This window comes from Hipposideros armiger, unplaced genomic scaffold, assembly GCF_001890085.2.
Source record: "Hipposideros armiger isolate ML-2016 unplaced genomic scaffold, ASM189008v1 scaffold_208, whole genome shotgun sequence".
In the NCBI taxonomy this organism is placed as follows: Eukaryota; Metazoa; Chordata; class Mammalia; order Chiroptera; family Hipposideridae; genus Hipposideros; species Hipposideros armiger.
Genome location: NW_017731558.1, coordinates 1468546 through 1489678, shown reverse-complemented (window position 1 = coordinate 1489678; position 21133 = coordinate 1468546). Strand labels below are relative to the sequence as shown.

The window sequence follows — 21133 nt, the reverse complement described above, 5'->3', positions numbered from 1 at the left end:
CCTCCTTAAGTTCCTGAAACATTCTTATCATCAGTGTTCTAAACTCTGTCTCTGAAAGGTTGGATACCTCTGTTTCATTTAGTTGCATTTCTTGAGGTTTCTTCTGATCTTTTACTTGGGACATGTTTCTTTGTTTCTTCATTCGAGCTGTCGCTCTGATTGCTTCGATGTATTAGATCACCTAGAAAGAAAAAAGGAAAAAGAAAAAAAAAAAAGAGAGAAAGAGGAAAAAAAAAGGAAAAGGAGAAGAAGAAAGAAAAAAAAAAGGAGGGTCTCTGTGCCCGCTGTAATCTGCACTGCAGACAACTTGCTCAGCAATAGAGAGATTCTAGGCGACTCAGCACCACCTGCTGGGGGGAAGGGCTCAGTGGGTCATGCGCTGACCTCCCTCTAGACTTGCAGTAAGCTTCCCACAATTAGTTGTGTGCTTTGGAAACTGTGCTAACCATCAAAAATCCTCACAAGTTGTTGCGGGCTGTCTGCTGCTGCAATAACCCCTCTGTGGCCTGCAGAGGTAGGAGCTAGGGACCAGGGGCTTGGGGTGTCCCTGGAAACACAGCTCTAGGTGGGCGGGGCAGGCTCCCAAGGCACCACAGGGTGTGGTCAGTGGCCCCCACCAAGTCAGAGCAGCATGCACTCCTGCATCAGCAGCCAACCCACACAAACGCCCGGAAAGCCCCGGCTGAATCACGCAGGCTCGCAGCTCGTGGCCCTACACTCCCAGGAAAACTCCCTGTCTCAGCCTGGCCCAATCAGCCGCTCAAAGATCAGGCTGAATAGCCCGATAGCCAATTGCCACCAAGACAACTCTGCATGCGCAGTGCGGAAATCAGGGACCTAAGGCGAGTCACGCACTTCCGGGTCTGTTGTAGTTGAAGCACGCTTGCTTGGCGTTTCCCTGGCTATGCAGCACAAACAGTATGGAGGGTGGGGATCCAAGGCCGCATGCGCACGCACGCAAGCATGCACACACACACTCCTGCGCCAATTCCAGAAGACCAATGCAGTGCCAGACCTGAGCCTCTGTGGGAGGGCCCAGCCCTAAAAAAATGGCAGTCCCCTGTGCACTACCGGCGTGTAAGCTCCACACCAGGGGAACAACTGGAACACAAACCTCCAGCTCCCGCGCCAAAGTCACTCAGCTCAGTCCTTCCCGGAGGCTCCTGGGCCCCGCTCACAAAGCCACTCCCTCCAATAGGAACCGGGTGAGTGCTCACCAGTGAGCGAGTTGGTTTGCCAGCTCCACTGTCTCTCCAGCTGCCCTCAGCCTCACCAGTTGAGCAGAGTCCTCACTATTTTCTACTGTCAGCTATCGTAGAACTCCTCTTCCCAGCAACGTAACTCTGGGCTGGTGAGCGCGGTGTGGGGCCGGAGGGTCTCGCCCCTAACCGGAGAAGCCTCCCCGCCGCTGAGGTGTCCGTCACAGGGTTTGCCCTCTTTCGTCTCTGCCTCTCCTACCGGACTCGACGTGGCCTCCTCTTTAAGTCCTTCATTTAGAGGTTGTGTTCATCTAGGGTCCAGGGAACTTCCGAGGTTGAATATCTTATAAATTATTTGTAATTTTGGTGTGATCCTGGGAGGTAGTTGGCACAGCGTCTGTCTATTCTGCCATCTTTCCGGAAGTCCTCCAGTCTGAATTTATATATGAGATTTCCAGATTTTGAAATCATGGCAGCTAGTTAAAAACTTTAACTTATGTGTGGGATAAATAACATATGTCTCTCCATTTGCCAGTTTTACCAGTTTGTGATCTTTAATGTTTATTTCCTGTCATGTGCCATCGGCACTGAACTTGTGCCTGTCTAAAACCCTGGTTGTATACCAAGGCCAGGTGGTGCAGGAAAGCTGAATAGCCCTCTAATTTAGATTTCTGACGTCTCCACCTGAGAGATGAATGTGAACATTGAAAATAAACCATCCGATTTTAACTTTATCTTGGCATTGCTTCATTAACAATTTTTAAAAATGTATTGACAACAGCAAAAAAATGGAAGTGTCTGGGCTTTCTCTTGACTGTGAGTGGTCTGTCTAATCCTGAAGATCCAGGTTCCCACATACATTTTCCATGAGGCTTCTACTGCTTTACTGCTGAGAGATTCCCTATGTGAGCTCTTGGAGTTTGTTTTTTCCCAGATATTTTGAACATGCTATTTTGTTTGATACTTATCATTTATAGCTTTGTGTTGTTTTTGGTTCACCTCCAATTAGAACTAATGCTTCTTTTCCCTCTGTCCTGTTTCTCTTGTGAGTTTTTTTATAAATACGTGAGTCCATTTTAGTCTATGTTTTGTTGCGTTTTCCAAAGGGCTGGGTCTTATTTTTCTTCGTCTATTCCAGAAGGCTAATAGACTAGTTATACCATTAAAATGAGATTGAAATTTACGCTTTAACTAATATTCACAAATTCTCTCTTTCTGGGGGGCTAGTGATAAATTGTTCAAGTGTACTTACTTATATAGTGATTAGTTTCTTACCTCAATATTTAATCAGAACTTAGGAAATTCTTTCTTTTTTTTTTAAGATTTTATTGGGGGAATTGGGGGAGGGAACAGCATTGGGGAATCAGGGAAGGGGAACAGACAAGTTGCTATACTTTTGTTCTTCAGTCTAGTTGTGGAGGATGTCGCTTCACTGGCCCACATTGGTACTGTGATCATTGCGCTCTTCCTGGCTGAGGCAGATTGGTTGCCGGCCATTGGACGGCCGCTCACGGCAGTTCATGCTGGCTGCCAGCCACTAACGCTGGCTACTGGCCACTCATGGTAGCTTACGGCAGCCTTCTGCAGCCCCATTGCAGCCTACACCGTCGCCAGCCACTCACGGCAGCCCAGATCCAGGTCGAGCTGTTTTCACCATCTGTAGAGGGCACAGTGTCACTGGCCCATGTGGGATCCGAACTGGCGGCCCTGCTGCTCCGAGCTTGTGCTCCCAAGCCAACTCTTAACCAAGGAGCCACTGGGTCAGCCCAGGAAATTCTTTTTTTTTTTTCATTCGCTTTACTGGGTAAAACTGTGTGGGTTTCACGTGTGAGAATGCCAGCTATCCTGAGGGAAACTTCGGAGGGAACCAGCTACTAGATGGTTCGATTAGTCTTTCACCCCTATACCCAGGTCGGACGACTGATTTTCACGTCAGGACCGCTATGGACCTCCACCAGAGTTTCCTCTGGCTTCGCCCTGCCCAGGCATAGTTCACCATCTTTTGGGTCCTAACACATGTGCTCGTGCTCCACCTCCCCGGTGCGGCGGGTGAGACGGGCAGGTGGTGCGCCCTTGGTGGACTGGAGAGGCCTTGGGATCCCACCTTGGCCGGCGAGTGGTGCCGGCCTTCACCTTCATTGTGCCACGGCGGCTTTTGCAAGAGCCCCTGAGTCGCGCACGTAGGAAATTCTTAAGTGATACTATTTTATACCATTTAATTGTTGATTCACTTTCTGAGTTCTATCTACGTTGTTTGCTAGTTGCTTATTGTGCAAGAAAACTTTTTTCTGTAACTCTGTCTTTGAATCAAATACAAATACATTTCAGAATTACTTGAAGTAGATGTCCAGAATAAAATACCCTATTTTTTTATGTTTTTAAACTTTTATTTTGAAGCAAGACCTAGATAGCTAAAATTTTATTCTAAAATAGTATTAAATTAACTGAATTTGCTAATCGGTAACTTACTGCGTTGGCGGAAAAGTCATGATGTATTTTTTTTTAAAGTTAATTTTTTTTAAAAAAGATTTTATTGGGGAATTGGGGGAGGGGAACAGACAGGTAGACAAATTGCTGTTTTTGTTCTTCAGTCTAGTTGTGGAGGACGTCGCTTCACTGGCCCATGTTGGTATGATCATTGTGCTCTTCCCAGGTGAGGCAGTCAGTCGCTGGTCATCGGTAGGCCGCTCCCTGCGGCTCCCAGCAGCTCACACCGGCTGCCGGCTGCTCATGCTGGCTGCCAGCCACTCACGTAGCTCCCAGCAGCCCACTGTAGCCCCACTGCAGCCCCGCTGCAGCCTACATCGTCGCTGGCGACTCACAGCAGCCCAGCTCCAGGTCGAGCTGTTGTTCATCATCTTAGGTGTAGAGGGCGAGCGTCACTGGCCCTCAATGTGGGATCTGAACTGCAGCCCTGCTGCTCAGAGCTGGCGCTCCCAAGTGAGCTCTTAACCAGCTGAGCCACTAGGCTGGCCCTCATGATGTATTTTTTTCTGTTTTTCGTTGCAAAAATGTGTCATGGGTTTTCTGACAACTCAATATTTTGCCTTTTCTGAGTTATTGTTGCTGCAGAACTATTTTATTTTATTAAATTTATTGGGGTGAAATTGATTAATAAGATTATATAAGTTTCAAATGGATAATTCTATAATATATCATCTGTATACTGCATTGTGTGTTCACCACCAAAATCCAATCTCCTTCCGTAACTGTATATTTCACCCTCTTGACCCTCTTCTACCTCCCCACCCCCCCTTTTCCTTCTGGTAACCACATTACTGCTGTCTGTGTCTATGAGTTTCTGTTTGTTTGTCTTGTTTGTTCGTTTGTTGTTTTCTGTTTTATATCCCACATATGAGTGAAATCATATGGTTCTTGACCTTTTCTGTCTGTCTTATTTTGCTTAGCATTATATCCTCAAGATTCATCCATGTTATTGCAAATGGCAGTATTTCATCTTTTCTTATGGCTGAGTAGTGTTCTGTTGTATGTATGTACCACATGTTCTTTATCCAGTTATTCATCGAAGGACAGTTAGGTTGTTTCCATGTCTTGGCTACCATGAATAATGCTGCAATGAACATAGGGGTACATATATCTTTATGATAAATGTTTTCAAAAATTTCAGGTAGATACCCAGTAGTAGGATTACTGGATCATAAAGTAGTTCTATTCTTAATTTTTTGAGGAAATTCCATACTGTTTTCCATAGTGGCTGGACCAATTTACATTCACTAGCAGTGTATGAGGGTTCCCTTTTATCCACAATCTCTTGTCCTGTTGATAATAGCCATTCTAACAGGTGTGAGGTGGTATCTCACTGTGGTTTTGATTTGCATTTCTCTAATAGCTAGTGAAGCTGAGCCCCTTTTCATATGTGTTGGCCGATTGTATGTCTTCTTGGGAGAAATGTCTGTTCATGTCCTCTATCCATTTTTTAATTGGATTGTTTTTTTTTGTTGTTGTTGATTTGTTTGAGTTCTTTATATATTTTAGATATTAGACCCTTATTGGATGTGTTGTTTGCAAATATCTTCTCCCATTTGGTTGGTTGCCTCTTTGTCTAGAGACAAAGTTGGACATTTTATAATGATAAAGGGGACAGTATATCAAGAAGACATAACACTTGTCAATATATATACAATCAACCTAGGAGCACCAAAATATATAAAGGAATTACTAATAGAACAAAAGGGAGAAACTTTATTTTTTTTTACTGTTACAAAAGTGCAACTATATTAGGGAACCTAAATATCCGGTTGACAGCCATGGATAGATTATCCACATTGCCAAAAGTGCAATTATATTGGGAGACTTAAATATCCCATTGACAGCTATGGATAGATCATCCACACAGAAAATCAATATGGAAATATTAACTTTAAATGACACACTAGACCAAATAGACATAATCAATGTTTACAGAACCTTTCCTCCCAGAACACCAGATTATACATTTTTCTCTAGTGTACATGGAACATTCTCAACAACAGGCCATATGCAGGGACATAAAAGTAGCCTTATCAAATTTAAGAAGACTGAATGATACCAATCATAGTCTTTAACCACAATACTTTGAAATTGGAAATGAACTGCAAAAAGAAAGAGGGAGAAAGCACAAATAGATAGAGATTAAACAATATGCTACTAAACAATGACTCAGTGAAAGAAGAAATAAAAGAAGAGATCAAAAGATACATAAAGAATGAGAATAACAATACGACATATCAGAATTTTTGGATACAGCAAAATTGGTACGAAGAGGGAAGTTACATCGTTACAGACCTATTTCAAGAAAGAAGAAAAAGCTTAAATAAACAACCTAACATTTCATCTTAATGAACTAGAAAAAGAAGAACAAATGAGGCCCAAACTCAGTAGAAAGAAGGAAATAATATAAGGTAGAGCAGAATTAAACAGAATAGAAAAAAACAGGCCAATAGAAAAAGTTAATGCAACAAAGAGCTGGTTCTTTGAAAAGATTAATAAAATTGATAAACCTGTGGCTAGACTCACTAGGGAAAAAAGAGAAAAGACTCAAAATCAGAAATGAGAGAAGTTACGATGGACACCATAGAAATACAAAGGACTGTACATGAATACTATGAGGCGCGGCTGATTGGCTCAGTTGGTTAGAGCTGGTGCTCTTTTTTTTTTTTTAAAGATTTTTATTGGGTAATTGGGGGGTTGGGAACAGTACTGGGAAATTAGGGGAAGGGGAACAGACAAGTTGCTGTCGTTTTGTTCTTCAATCTAGTTGTGGAGGACGCTGCTTCACTGGCCCAAGTTGGCACCATCATTGCGCTCCTCCCTGGCGAGGCAGATCAGTCACCGGCTTCTGGACGGCCGCTCACTGCAGCTGCTGGCCGCTCACGCTGGCTGCTGGCTACACACGGTAGCCCATGGCAACCCACTGCCACAGGGACTGCAGCCCACGCCGTCGCCAGCGACTCACGGCAGCCCAGCTCCAGGTTGAGCTGTTGTTCAGCATCTTAGCTGTAGAGGGCAGTGTCACTGGCCCTCATATGTGGGATCCGAACCGGGGCCCTCTGGCATCCCAAGCGAGTTCTTAACCATCGCGCCACTCGGCCGGCCCAGAGCTGGTGCTCTTAACAACAAGGTTGCTGGTTTGATTTCCACATGGGATATTGGGCTGCACCCCCCACAACTAGATTGAAGGACAACAACTTGACTTGCAGCTGATGTGTCCTTGAAAAAACATACTGTTACCCAATAAAAATTAAAAAAAATATATTATGAAATACTATATGCCACCAAATTCAATAACCTAGGAGAAATGGACAAGTTCTTAGAAATATATAATCTTCCTAGATTTAATCACAAAGAACTGGAAAATCTAAATAGACTGATAAACAGTAAGGAAATTGAATCAGTCATCCAAAACCTTCCCAAAAGCAAAAGTCCAGGACCAGATGGCTTCACTAGTGAATTCTACCAAACATTCAAAGAAGATTTAATAGCTCTCCTCCTCAAACTCTTGCAAAAAATTGAAGAAATGGCAGTACTTCCTGACTTATTTTATTAGGCCAAGATTATTCTGATACCAAAACCTTGCAAGGATAACTCAAAAAAGAAAATTACAGACCAATATCTCTGATGAATACAGATGTAAAAATCCTAAACAGAAATTTTTTGCAGTTTATGTATCATTGTTCTATACCTAGGCTCAGATTCCATTTTCTCATAAAGACTCACTGATCATTATTTTGATTTAAATAATATTTAGCAAACATCTTTTGTAGACTCAACATTTTCTTTGCTTACTTAATACCAAGAAACACTCTTAGAAAGAGCTGACTGACTTGCTGACCAAAAACTGAGAGTAATTTTTCCCCCATCAGATTTGCCATTTATGAAATCTGAAGACTTCCGGTAGGACATTACTTTCTGGATTTTGACTTTCAAAGATGGATTTTAGTGAAAGAGGATTTAGGAGGGATTTAGTGATTAACATGAACATGTAAGGATTTTGGACAGTCTAAGTTGCTCCTATGGTCTCCTCTAGGTTTCTAATTCCACTGAATTGAGCAGATCTTGTTCAGGCACCTATGAATGTATGCATATGATGAGTGAGCCTGTTGGTTTGAAATGTCTCATGATGTTTCAGAATTAAAGATTAACAGCTCATAATATTATTTTCAGGAGCTGGTGATGATACACGAACTTGGGGGCCACCTTTTGTGGGGACAGAAAGTACTTATTTTCTCAGTGTAAACCGAAATAAAAAAGTAAGAATATCATTCCTTTTTTTTCTTTTGGTTTCTTCGTGTAATTCTCTTGTAATAACAAAACTTTTGATATCATCCTGGCTTGTTTGTTTTCACCCTTCTTTGTAGATGTAACTAGTATTTCATATAAGATGAAATTTTATTCATTAACCAATTACCAAATAAAAATAGAGCTTTTTATTAATCTTCCTTCTCTATTAACTTAAAACATTTCATGAGCATTTATAATGGTTTTATAATGGAAATAGTTTTACTAAATTTGTTAAATGGTTTTTTACATTTTTCTTTATTGTGGAGATTGGTAATTGCCTAATATTTGGTATTATTATTTGAATAATTTTTACTATAATCCTTGCTACAGTGCAACATATCTAAATTGCAAGTAAAATCAGTAAAGATGATTTAAATGTTTCTTCAGGAGGAAAATACATTTTCTTTTAGAGGAGAATCTATGATATGAATGGCTCCCTTGTTGAACTGTCAGTAATAAGAAAAAACTTTATGATACCATTTTAATATATATATTTTAATTTTTAGAGTATAGCTGTTAATATCAAGGATCCAAAAGGGGTAAAAATCATCAAAGAGGTACAGTATGCTTGATGGAGGGCCTGTTACCACCTGGGTTGTAATTAGGGTTTTGAACATCACAGTAAAAGTGTTTTAAAACTTTATTTCATTGACAATCTATAATTTTGCTGTAAATGCCATTGTAGAATTTAACTTTAGAGTAAGTATAATTTTCTTTATAATTTCTTGTATATTGTGTAGCATGTTTCTCCACACTGAGGGTATTCAGTTGTACTAACTACCATTGACTGAGTGCCTACACTGTATCAGATTTTAGGCTTGGGTGTGCACTTTGGTTAGAGATTATCTCCTCAAATCTTCAGAATCTGACTTGTAAATGAGGTATTAAGAATCCCCATTTTCACAGCAGGGAAATGAGTCTTATGGGGCTTAAGTTATGCTCTAAAAATCACATAGCTGGTAAAGGGAAGAACTGGAATTTGGACCCTGGGTAATACATCTTGTGAGAGCCCGAAGCTTTTTTTTAACATTCAGATGGCCAGTATATCCAGAGCTGATCTATCATCTTTCCTTCAGGGGCAGGATTACACAATGGTTTGGTGCATACCCTAGCTTCCTCTGCTGAGATTCAAATCTCAGTAAATTCTCTATTTACTAGCTATGTGACTTCAGGCAGGTTACTTAAATTCTTTATGACTCAAGTTTCTTATCAGTAAAATGAGGATAATAATAATAATAATAGTACCTCCTTCTTACAGTTGTTGTTAAAATTGAGTTAATATGTGTAATATGTGTAGGAGAGTGCCTTCCATAATCAGCACTCTTTAAGTATTCATTATTGTTATTGTTTCTGATGCACATGACGTTGGATTCATCATGCAAGATAAAACTTATTTGCCATCCTTGTTAAAGTTTAAAATCTAATCTAATTTATATATGTCTATTTGAATAGAGAACCAAATCCCAAAATTTGTTTTAGATCAAATTATTAACTTTGATATCATTGCTCTGCTGCTACTTTTCTTTGTTTGGCCGATTGAAAGATAATTTATTTAAGATGAGAATCAGTGACCATCCACTTTGGTTCTGTTGGATCAATCCAGCAAATTTAGAATTTTTGTTTACTAGATATGTTTTGAACCCAAAGCTTGACAATTGTCCTGATCTTACTGCCTTTTTTTTCCTATTTCTTTTCTATAGCATAATTTAGGTTTTTATTTCCTTTTTCATTTGAAACTTAGCTTGATTTTTCTAAATTGTTCTTCATTTTATTGTAGCCCTACTCTGTTTTTCTACAGTGGATATTCTCACCTCCAGCCAACTCCCACTGTCTTCATTCTCAGGTCCTTCTTTTTATCTTCTCAGTAGATGTGTTGTTATTATTATTATTATTATTATTATTATTATTAGTAGTAGTAGTAGTAGTATTTTATTTGAGAGATTGTTCTTTCCTTAATTCTTCTCTTTCTGTTCTGTGTTTCTCAGTTTCATCTTCAATGTTCACAGTTTCTACTTCTTTGCTTTCTTTTCAGGACATTCTAACCATTTATCCTTAATAGTCAAGGTTTCAGATTTGACTGAACAAATACTTTACAATTTCAGTAGAGCTTCTTGATGGGGCAGTGTTAGATGGAATTCATAACTCTTATTACTAAGATATCAGTGTACATTTGAATATGTTAGGCCTACAGGTATAATTCTGACCAAAATAAATGAATTGCTGGGACTTCCTTTTCACTCTCGGATCTTGCCAGTGTCCTCCACCAGACTATATCAATTTTAAATCAGATTTCATTGTGGGCTTGATTTCTTTTCATGTCTGATTGATAACAATAAAATACATTTCAACTCATATTAAACTTAGATTGCCTGGAGACGTCATTATTCATGTCTATGATTTTTAGTTAGTTACATCATTCCTAAGTTATATATCTTACTGCCTAGAGGAAAAATTATTTTTGCCTTGTTATTTTATTCTTTATGGCATGGATTTCTTTTTTGGCCTTAAGAGTAGCAAAACAACCTCTGCATTCAGATCTTGGTGGCTATGATTGCTAATAAAAGGAGTCTAGTTTATAGAAATGGTTTTAAAGTGTTATAGAAAGCAATCAACTGGATGCAAGAGAGCTCCAAAAAATATGACTCCTTTGTCAACTAGGTTAACCAAAAATATGTTGTCTGAAAAATAAAACTCAGGTTAGAAAATCTGTGTGGAGCCTGGTATTTTCATGACAATATGATTTGATAACTTTGTAGCATGTTTTCTGTATTTCAAATAATTCTCCATGTTAATTAGTTGACACACAATATCCATACTGTGTGCATTTATAATGGTCCACAGAGCAATGTCACAAGTTTTACTTTCCTCCAACATTTTATTATTAAAAATTCAAACATAAAAAAGTTGAAAGAATAGTATAATAATCAGCTCTCATTTACCCTATGCCTAGATGCAACAATTTTAACATTTCCCTATATTTGCTTACTTACATATGTATATGTTTGTGTTTATGTGTATATTTTGAACTATTTGAAAGTAAGTGGGAAATGTTATGAAACTTTGCCCTTAAATCCTTCAGCATACATCTCCTATAAATGACATTCTTTTATGTAACATTTAAAAATTACTTTATGATTTTTTTTACTCATAAATGTTAAATTATTATCATCTCTTTCCCCTCTATTTCTGATCTTGCTTATCTGTTCTGTTCTTAAATTATATTCTGAAAGGAACTCAGAATCAGGTACTCTATATTTCAAATTGATTTCAGTTCTTACTTACTCTGTCACTGGAAGGAAGATTTTTTTTTTATTTGGGGAAGGGGAGCAGTGTTGGGGAATTGGGGAAGGGAAACAGCCAAGTTGTCCTTCAGTCTTAGCTGTGGAGAGCACAGCTAGCTCAGCTCTAAGTCCAGTTGCCATCCGCCAGCCGGCAGCTTGCGGCAGCTCAGCTCTAGGTGTCGTGTTCAATCTTAGTTGCGGGTGGATTTTACCCACCATCCCATGCAGGAGTCGAACCTTGTTAATAAGAGTGCATGCTCTAACTACTGAGCAATCTAGCTGCCCGTAGACAACTCAGGGGAGCTCAGCTCAAGGTGCTATGTTCAATCTTAGTTGCGGGTGGGCATAGCCCCCCATCCCATGTGGGAGTTGAACCTGCAACCTTGCTGTTAGGAGCACATGCTCTCATCAGCTGAGCCATCCTGCCACCTGTTGGCAGCTCAGTGGCAGCTCAGCTTGGGCTCAGCATCACTGGCCCATGTGGGAATCGAACCAGTGACCCTGTTGCTCAGAGCTTGCACTCTTAACCAACTGAGCCACTCGGCCAGTCTGGAAGATTTATTTATTTTTTGCTCCCTTTTAGAAAGAAAAAGATGGTGGGTTCTCTGACTCATACAAAATTGTGCTTGTTTTTATTCTGGGCAAGATTCTAGAATAGATTATTAGGTAATTTGTGAGCACCTAGGTGAAGAAGAGGTGATCACCAGTAACACTGGAAACCAGTATTTTTCCCCTCAATTTATTTCCTAGTATATTATTGTGTCAGGGAAATGCAGTAAACATTTGGTCTCCGCTGAAGCAGTTGACTTGTATATAACTTGGAGATAGTGTGGAGATAAGTATAAGTCAGAGAAAGTTTTCCAGTGGCTCTGATTTTAGCACTGTCTGTTTAGAATTTTTATGAATGACTTTACTAAAGCTATAGGGGACATATAAGTACATGATCTTGAATGGGTGAATGTGCTGAAACAGAGAGAGAGAGAGAGAATATGTTGGAAGACAAACTCACTAAGAATCAGCATCTAGTAAGTGGCTTGTTTTTATTTATTCAAAATAAATATTTATAAATTGGAGAAAAGAATAATTTCTGCCCACTACACTTTTCCAGGAATATTTTATCAATAAATATCAGTGCATACATATTCAGTTCTTGGGTATCATAAAAAACTACTGGGCATCTTTATCAGTAGAAATCTTTAGCTCCTAAACTCAACTTTTCCATATGTTTTTAGTAATATTGTAGAGTCAGACTATGTGGTACTCTGAGCACATTTTTAATTAATTGTTTTTTTCTTGTTGCACAAGCAATGCCTGTTCATGGGCAAAAAGATTAATATTTTAGTGTATCATGTCAATCTCTTTATGCCCTTGTATACCATTTTTTCTCCCCAAACATGAGATAATACCATGTATATTGTTTTTTAATATGCTTTTTTTTTGGTTAATTGAGATATTTAGAATAACATAAGTTATTCATTATATTTATATTTTTGTCTTATTGAAACAGTGAATTTATGGTCCATCTGAATACTTTATGTGGATTGAGCGCTCAATTTATTTATGTTTCCATCTAAAGTTTATGTTAATTCAGCCTTTTCCTTTTAGAGCAAAGGTTGGCAAACTGTGTAGGCCAAATCAGGTTAATTTTTTTATGGCTCATGGACTGAGTGGATTTTACATTTTTAAAGATTGTTGAAGAAAAATAAAGAAGAATGTGTGACAGGTTATCTATGTGTCCTGCAAAGGTTAAAATATGTACTATTTGACCTTTTATGGAAAACATTTGCCCACCCGTGATCTAGAGTCCAATTCTGTTGCATTAGTTGCATGCTTGTGAATGAATCTAAATCTATGTCAATATGGCTATTAAACATTTTATTAAATAGTTATTAGGTACTTGGATATGTTCAAGAATTACTGTAATGAATTTCTCTGGGTGACCTAGAATAATTTCTGTTTTAAAAGGACTTTAAAAGACATGTAGTCACAATTGAAATTTTGAAAAGAATTTTAAGGTTAAGGTTTTCAATGGTTCATTGTCCTCTAATTCCTATAGCAGTTATCTGGGAATCAAAATCTATATCTTGTTTCAGACAGTTACTGATTCACTAGGTTATAGTTTAATAGTTTTTCAAAAATGGTTCATTAGATAAATTTAAAACTTTTTGGAAAGAAAGCATCTGAAAAGTATGAAAGCATTTCAGAATTACATTTACATGTATTAAGTGCCTATATGTGCATGTTGTAATGAGTAATATCACTCAATAAGGATGGAGAGTAGTAAAGCCATTGTATTTTGTTTTTTGTAAAGAGTTTAAAAGATATTTTTCATATGTTTTATATACTTATATTCTAATTTTTCTACCTAAACTTCTGAAAATATATTTGGACCATGTAACCTAGATATTTCTTGCATTTAACATAAGCAGAATCCATTTACTACAATGGTATTTACTGAAAATTTTAATAGCTGTGGTTCTATTGTCAGTAATACCTCAAGTAGTTGACCAGAGCCTTCATGTTGATCTAATTCTACTTTGTAATTTTACTTTTCCTGTGTTTGCTGAAATTAGAATTCTATAATGTGGGGATTTGTTCAAAGTTTGGAGGCCCTTTGAGGAATCTGACTTACCTTTACCTCTTCCTTCAGCTTGCAGCTGTTTGTGATGTATTTGTGGAGAACTATGTCCCGGGGAAACTGTCTGCCCTGGGCTTGGGGTACACAGACATAGACAGGATCGCTCCGCACGTCGTCTACTGCTCCATCACAGGTACGCAGCTCCGCTCGTCGGGGAGTGGGTTTCCCCGTTTCTGTTTTTCTCTGTGTCTATAAGAAACCTCTTATTAGTGCTGGTTTTCTTGAAGCTGTTTTGCCCTCCCTCCCCTCCCAAGCCATTGTAGGTTGCTGAAAATTAACCATTAAAGAACATTAACTTAAATGAATATTTTTCATATATTTATTGGTAAATTATATTTCTGTGAATTGTCGGCCTATAATTTTTGCCAGCTGTTTAAATTGCTATTTTGTAAACATTTCCAAAATGCTGTTATTAACTCATATATAGAATTACAGTTGAAATGTTAGTGATCTTTAAGATAACATAGGAACTCAGTGTATCCCTTCAATATATTCAACAGTGCTAATCCACGTGAAGGAAAAGAGTGCTATAGCGGCTTCCAGATTGTTCAGCCCTTGTTGTGAACCTCATATATGTGTGCTTGTGTATGTGTTTAGGCCAAAGGGAAAAAACAGTCATCATATTCATTAGTTTTACATGTTTTATAAGCGCATAACTATTAGTTGGGGATGCGATATAGTAAAGTGGCTCTGAAGATTGAAAGTTACCTTAATAGTTTTTGTCAGAAAAATTGATAATATTTTCAGTCTTAATTAATTAATTAACTAATTAATTCACCAAATACTTACTGCAGGCCTGTGATCTGCTGGGCATTGTTCTAAGGTTCTGGGATATAGCAGTGAGCAAAGCATATCCATGCTCTCAAGGAAATTTACATTCTAGAGTAGAGAGACAGGTACTCAATCAATCAATAAATAAATACACTTTTTTTGTTTTTGAACTTGAATTTGATAGTTTCAAAGACTGAAGAGAGAAATAAAGCAGGGCAAGGGGGGGTGGGGTCAAGAGGATCTATTTTATCCTGGGAGTTGAGAAAAGTCTTTTTTTTTTTTTTTTAGATTTTTATTGGGGAATTGCGGGGAGGGGAACAGCGCTGGGGAATTGGGGGAAGGGGAACAGACAAGTTGCTGTCGTTTTGTTCTTCAATCTAGTTGTGGAGGTCGTTGCTTCACTGGCCCAAGCCGGCACCATCATTGTGCTCTTCTCTGGCGAGGCAGATCAGTCGCCGGCTTCTGGACGGCCGCTCACTGCGGCTGCTGGCCGCTCACGCTGGCTGCTGGCTACACGCGGTAGCCCATGGCAACCCACTGCCACAGGGACTGCAGCCTACGCCGCCGCCGGTGACTCATGGCAGCCCAGCTCCAGGTTGAGCTGCTGTTCAGCATCTTAGCTGTGGAGGGCAGTGTCACTGGCCCTCCTATGTGGGATCCGAACCGGGGCCCTCTGGCATCCCAAGCGAGTTCTTAACCATCGCGCCACTCGGCTGGCCCAGAAAAGTCTTCATTGATAAGGTGGCATCTGAGCAGAGACCTGAATGAAGTAAAGGAGTGAGTCATATAGATATTGGTAGAGGGTTTCTGGTGGGGGAGCAGCAAGTGCAAAGGACCTGAGGCAGGAATGTGTGGGGCATGTGTGAAAACAAGCAGGGATGGCTGAAGCAGCCTTGGTGAGGGGCAACATAATGGGAGAAAGTCAGGCAATGTTGGTTAGTAAGATCATAAAGGGCCTTCTAAGGAATTTGGCTTTTACTCTCAGTAAGATTGGAAGCTACCGGAGGATTTTGAGCAGAGGAGTGATGTGATCTGACATATTTTTTAAAGGATCACTCTAGCTACTGTGTTGAGAACAGACTGTGGAGGGCAAGGCTGGAAATGGAAGAACAATTATGAAGCTATTGAAATATTCCCGGTGAGCAGTGATGGTGGCTTGAACTAAGGTGGTAGTGGTAGAAGTAGTTGAAGGGTGATAGGATTCTGAATGTTTCTAAGGTAATGGGATAGGATTTGCAGATAGATTAGTTGTGAGAGCAGAGAAAGAGTACACATGACTTTAAGGTTTTGACCTGAACAATTAGAAGAATGGAATTTCTATTTACTGAGTTGAGCAAGACTGTAGAAGTTTTGGTAGGGAAAATGTTAAAAGTTTGCTTTTGAAAATTTGGAAGTCCCTTAAGAAGTGTGACGCACCTTGTGATGCCTGTTAGATATGCAGGTGGAGATGTAAAGTAAGGTATTGGGCTTGAGAGTTGAGGGGAGATGTAAAGTTTGATAGCTATGAACAACTAGACGGTATTTGAAGCCTGGCTGAGATCATTAGAGACTGAGTGTAGGCGAGTTCAAGGGACTCAGCCTGCTACCCTCCAATGACTAGATGTTTGGGAGCCTACGAGAACACAGTGAAGAAGACTGAGAAGGAATTGTCAGTGAGGTGGGAGGAGAACCTCCTGGAAGCCAAGTGAAGAAAGTGTCTATTTTTACACACTGTTGAAGCTTTAAAATGTAGACGTTTAAGCAGAAGGGCCTACAGCATAAAGCATGTATAGGCTGGAATGACCTGCAGCTCCTGCACTCTCCATGCTACCTCTCACTTCTGAGCCTTTGCACATCACGTCCTGTTATTTGGAACCCTATTCTTTTTGTCCTTTAGCTCTCACCGTGGATGTCTTTCTGTGCAGCCTTTCTTGGTCCTTGAAGATTGGGTGAGGTGCTCTCTGTCACATTTTATATTTGCCTCTTTACTTGCCTGTCTCCCCCACTACCCTGCAGGCTCTTGTTTCTTCTCAGTTCCACACACAGTGCAGAGCACATGGTAGGGACTCAGCACGAGTTTCTTGAATCAATGAATAAAGAAGCAGAATTTGATGAAAGAGTTTTTAATAGTTGCCATTTTTTTTCTGCAGTTCACTTTTTGGAGATAATGCTGAGCGGTAAATATTATGTTCACATTTTCCAAATAAACTTTCAGAGGATAGCCTGGGGTTATTGCATAGTGGGCCTAATCTGTTATTTCTTGTACAGTTCATCTGTAGCTCTATACAATGATCATATGATTACTGTAAGGTACCAAAAGAGCCTGAACCATGATGTAAATATTCAGTTATTGTCATTATGCCTTAGGTGTTTTTCTTAGGCAGGAAGCGGAACTAGTACATTTAAATAGGTTTTAAAAAGGAACTAAGTAAAAATTTTACTCCTTATATTTCAATAAATTTATCTTAAAATCCATGGATAGCTATAAATCTTGTTATACTGTAAAAGCCACAAAAACATGTTATCTTAAAATATTTATTACTCATAAAGTAATAACAATCAAAATACTGTTTCTGTGCATTCAGGTTGACAGATTTTAATACTTTGACTATGACATACTATTTTAGTATAAGTGGTGCTTTTCACAATGTAATTATCTGTGTGGTGGTATTTTCAAGCTGGAATTGCAAAGTTTCACTCCTTGTTGTTATTTTAGATGATGAAGAGCCCAGTGATCATTAACTTCTCTACTGAATGAGTACGAGAGACAGGCTCTGTACACAGCAGATGACTCTGGCACTAGATCTGACTCTTTCTATATGTACTGTTTGTTAGATCTGTAATCACACTTTCATTGTTGTATATGTATCAATATGTGAGACAGGGAGTTTTCCTTAACATTTTGTAGTCCAATGGAAATTTTGAGGTTTAAAATATTAAAATAGGTAAAATATTAACTTCTGAATTGTCCTCTTACCCTAAAAATACTGCATATATGACAAATGCAAAATCTTATGTGACAATAAGTAGTTCTCATTTCCATGACAGTGGGTCAGCTGGGATTCAGCTGATATAAACTGATCAGGTTTGGCCCCAAGTTATAGGTTGGGGCCTGGTCTGCTCTGCATGTCTCTTATACCTCTCGGATCAGTGGCTGCTCAGTGCCCATTCTCCTCCTAGTGAAAGGCAGGAGCACAAGAGAACAAGCCCATTCTCACAAACAAGTTTAAAGCCTCTGACTACATCACTTCTGCTAATGTAGGAAAGTCACATGACCAAGCCCAATGCCACTGGGTGATGAAATATATTGTCTAGTGGCAGGAACTACAAAGTCAATGGCAAAGGACATAGATTCTGAGAAGAGCGAAGATTGGAAATGACAATGCATTTTATCACATCACCAAGCCAAATAAAGTGTTAATCTACTTGAGAAGTCTCACACTTTCCGAAGTTCTACATCTATACCTAACTATGGTTAGAGTCCAAAGGTCGTCTGGGCCATGGCTTGTGATTGGAGAATCTCTCTTTTCTTTCAGTTCTCAAATCCTGTATTAACATTTTAGCGTGGCAAAGAGCCTAGGAAATAGATTATATAATTCAGAAGTTCTCAGCTAAGGGGAAAATGGGGGTATCATGTGTTTTTAAGTGATAGGGCTGGGAGAATAAGGGGGTGATGGGGCGAGGCATGTGTAGTCTGAAAAAACAACTGTTGTAATTCTATAATCTCCTGCATCCACACCTAACCATCATTAGAAAAACACCCATATCATACTGTCTCCTTTCTTTCTTGATCAGGAAAGAGGTCTAGAATAACTACAGTACCTAAAGTTGCACAGCTGTGTAATAGCAGACGGGTTTCAAATTTAGGCTTCTTGACTTTATATTAATTACCTTATTTCCCCATATATAAGACGCACCCTTTTTCGAAAAATTTGTGGTCTAAAAACTGGGTGCGTCTCATACAGTAGTTGTAGATTTTTTTTACTTGCATTTCCCGCTTTTTCATGCTTGTTGTCTTTGCGCTCAGTGTTCTGCACTTGTTACCGGTATATTACGGTAGGTTACATTTTGCCACGTTCTGCCCAGAAATGGCTCAGAAAAGATTGTCGTACAGTGCTGAATTCTAGTTAAAACTGATCCAGTTTGCAAAAGTGAATGGAAATTGTGCTGCTGAACGTAAGTTTAGTCCTCCTCCAACTGAGAAAACAATCCAAGACTGGCTACGGGAAGAAGAAATCCTACTGAAAACGCCACGGCAGAAGAAGGCCATGAGAGGCAAGTCAGCAAAATGGCCAGATTTAGAGAGGGAATTGAAGATATGGATGGAAGAGCAAAGGGCAATTGGGATTCCTGTGTCCACCAAGATGGTTCAGCATGAGGCAAGAAGAATTGCTGATGAAAAAGAAGTTACTGATTTCAAAGGAGGACACAATTGGTGCTTCAGGTTCATGAAACGGAATGGACTAAGCATGTGTACATGCACCAGACTTGCCCAAAAGATGCCTGAAAGCTATGAGCAGAAGGTCCTTGAATTTCATCATTTTGTCATTCAATGTCAGAAGACACATCAGTTTGAGTTGGGACAGATTGCAAATATGGACGAAGTCCCTCTTCAATTTGATGTTCCAAGTAACAGAACTGTTGATAATAAGGGGGTGAAAACTGTAACTGTGAAGACAAGTGGACGTGAAAAGAGCCATTATACAATTGTTCTGGCTTGTTATGCCGACGGAACCAAGCTACCTCCTATGCTGATTTTCAAATGCAAAACAATGCCAAAAGAAGACATTCCTCGAGGAATGATGGTCCACGTTCATGACAAGGGTTGGATGGATCAGGATGGGATGAAGATCTGGTTTGAGAAAGTTTGGAGCAGGAGGCCAGATAGGCTCTTACGCAAACCTGCCCTATTGGTGCTTGATCAGTTCAGGGCACACATAAAAAACACGAAGAAGATTGCTGCAGAGCAAAAAACAAAACTTGCCATCATACTTGGAGGCTTGACATCCCAGCTCCAACCACTTGATGTCAGCATTAACAAACCCTTCAAAGCTGCCATGAGAGACAAATGGAACCAATGGATGAAGTCTTCTAGGGACAATTTGACACCAGCAGGAAGAGTGAAGAAACCGACTATAGGAGAAGTCTGTACCTGGGTGAAAAGATCTGGGATAATATCAAGATTGAGATTGTTGTCAAGTGATTTAAGAAGTGTGGCATTTCAAATGCCATAGATGGAACTGAGGATGAGGCAATATATGAAGACAGTGATTCGTCATCAGACACAGATGAGGACAAGCTAATGCTTGGGAGTTTTGATAGTGAAGAGGAATTGTATGAATTTTATGATGAATAAAACTTGAATTCAATAACTTTATATAATACATTTTTTTTCAAATTTCGGGCTCCAAAATTAAGGTGCATCTTATACATGGGGCGTCTTATACATGGGGAAATATGGTAAGTGCCTCTGTGCTGTCCATACTTAGACATATATCATTGTTAAGTGACGACATGGACTTTGTGATTACAAGACACTGAACAGCTCTAGTTGAGAATAATATATTTTTGCTATTCTCTTTCATTTGTTGTTAATCATATTTGCAATGGTGAAAGTCACGAAAATATTTGCTCATCAGGGAGTCTAAATTTCAACAGATTCTTTTGGAAGCAAAGGTCATTTATGAGTCATGAGTTTATGTATATATAGCAAGGGCTGTCTCTTTTTTTTTAAAGTTTGATATTCTTGGTAATCAATGTTTGTTTTTTTAATTTTTAGTAAGACTGATTAGATCAGTCTAAAGTTGCACATGTTGTTATTGGGACCCTAGACTTTCCTGATGTTTCCCAGTGGTATTGCTGTCTTGTCAGTGCTGTCCAAGCCCAAATAGTCTGTTTTCACTCCCATGTTGGCCTTACTGCTGATGAGAGTAATCTTAGAATGGTTAGGAGATTTACTTTAATGCACTCTGACAGTTGTGTGGTTGAGATTGCCTCAGGCTGTGAAATCTGGTCTGCAGGACAAAAATGCTTAGACTGATCACAAGGGAGGAAGGACCTGATTATTTTTATTAACACAATCCTTTTATCATTTCAGAGGAAGCTGAGTATGAACAACAGGGGGCAGTGTTTAAAAAGCTATTTCACTAGGAATTTGTTTCTGAGAAAACTGTAGGGTTTCCTGTGTACTACTGGGTAGAGAAAGTCTCTGAAAGAACCTATTGATATTTTTTAAAAAGTCTTTTTTAAGAGTGACCATTCTCTACCTCTCTATACTTTTAGAATTATATCAATATTATCCTTAACAATTTAATTTCAAGTTGTACCTTCTTTTCCTTGTATCTTCTGAGCATGTTACTAATTATAAAAATTTAGCAGTAAGAATTCTCTCTACCACATGTTAAAATATTTATTTTTTTTCTTGTTAACTTCATTAGTCTTTCTTTTTTTCTAGAAGGACAAACATTGCATTTTGACTAGATTAG

At 39.2% G+C, this 21133-nt stretch overlaps 1 protein-coding gene across 5 annotated transcripts in view; it reads left to right on the top strand.

Moving 5' to 3' along the window:
• SUGCT (succinyl-CoA:glutarate-CoA transferase) overlaps positions 1–21133 on the top strand; it is a 798083-nt gene that overhangs the window by 47035 nt on the left and 729915 nt on the right. For 4 of the 5 annotated variants that reach the window (XM_019653837.1, XM_019653840.1, XM_019653836.1 and 1 more), the window contains 3 exons: positions 7863–7948; positions 8486–8536; positions 13911–14031. In XM_019653837.1, coding sequence (XP_019509382.1) covers positions 7863–7948; positions 8486–8536; positions 13911–14031 — 258 coding nt within the window. The remainder of the gene's footprint in view (positions 1–7862; positions 7949–8485; positions 8537–13910; positions 14032–21133) is intronic. The other variant, XM_019653838.1, reaches the window with a different exon arrangement.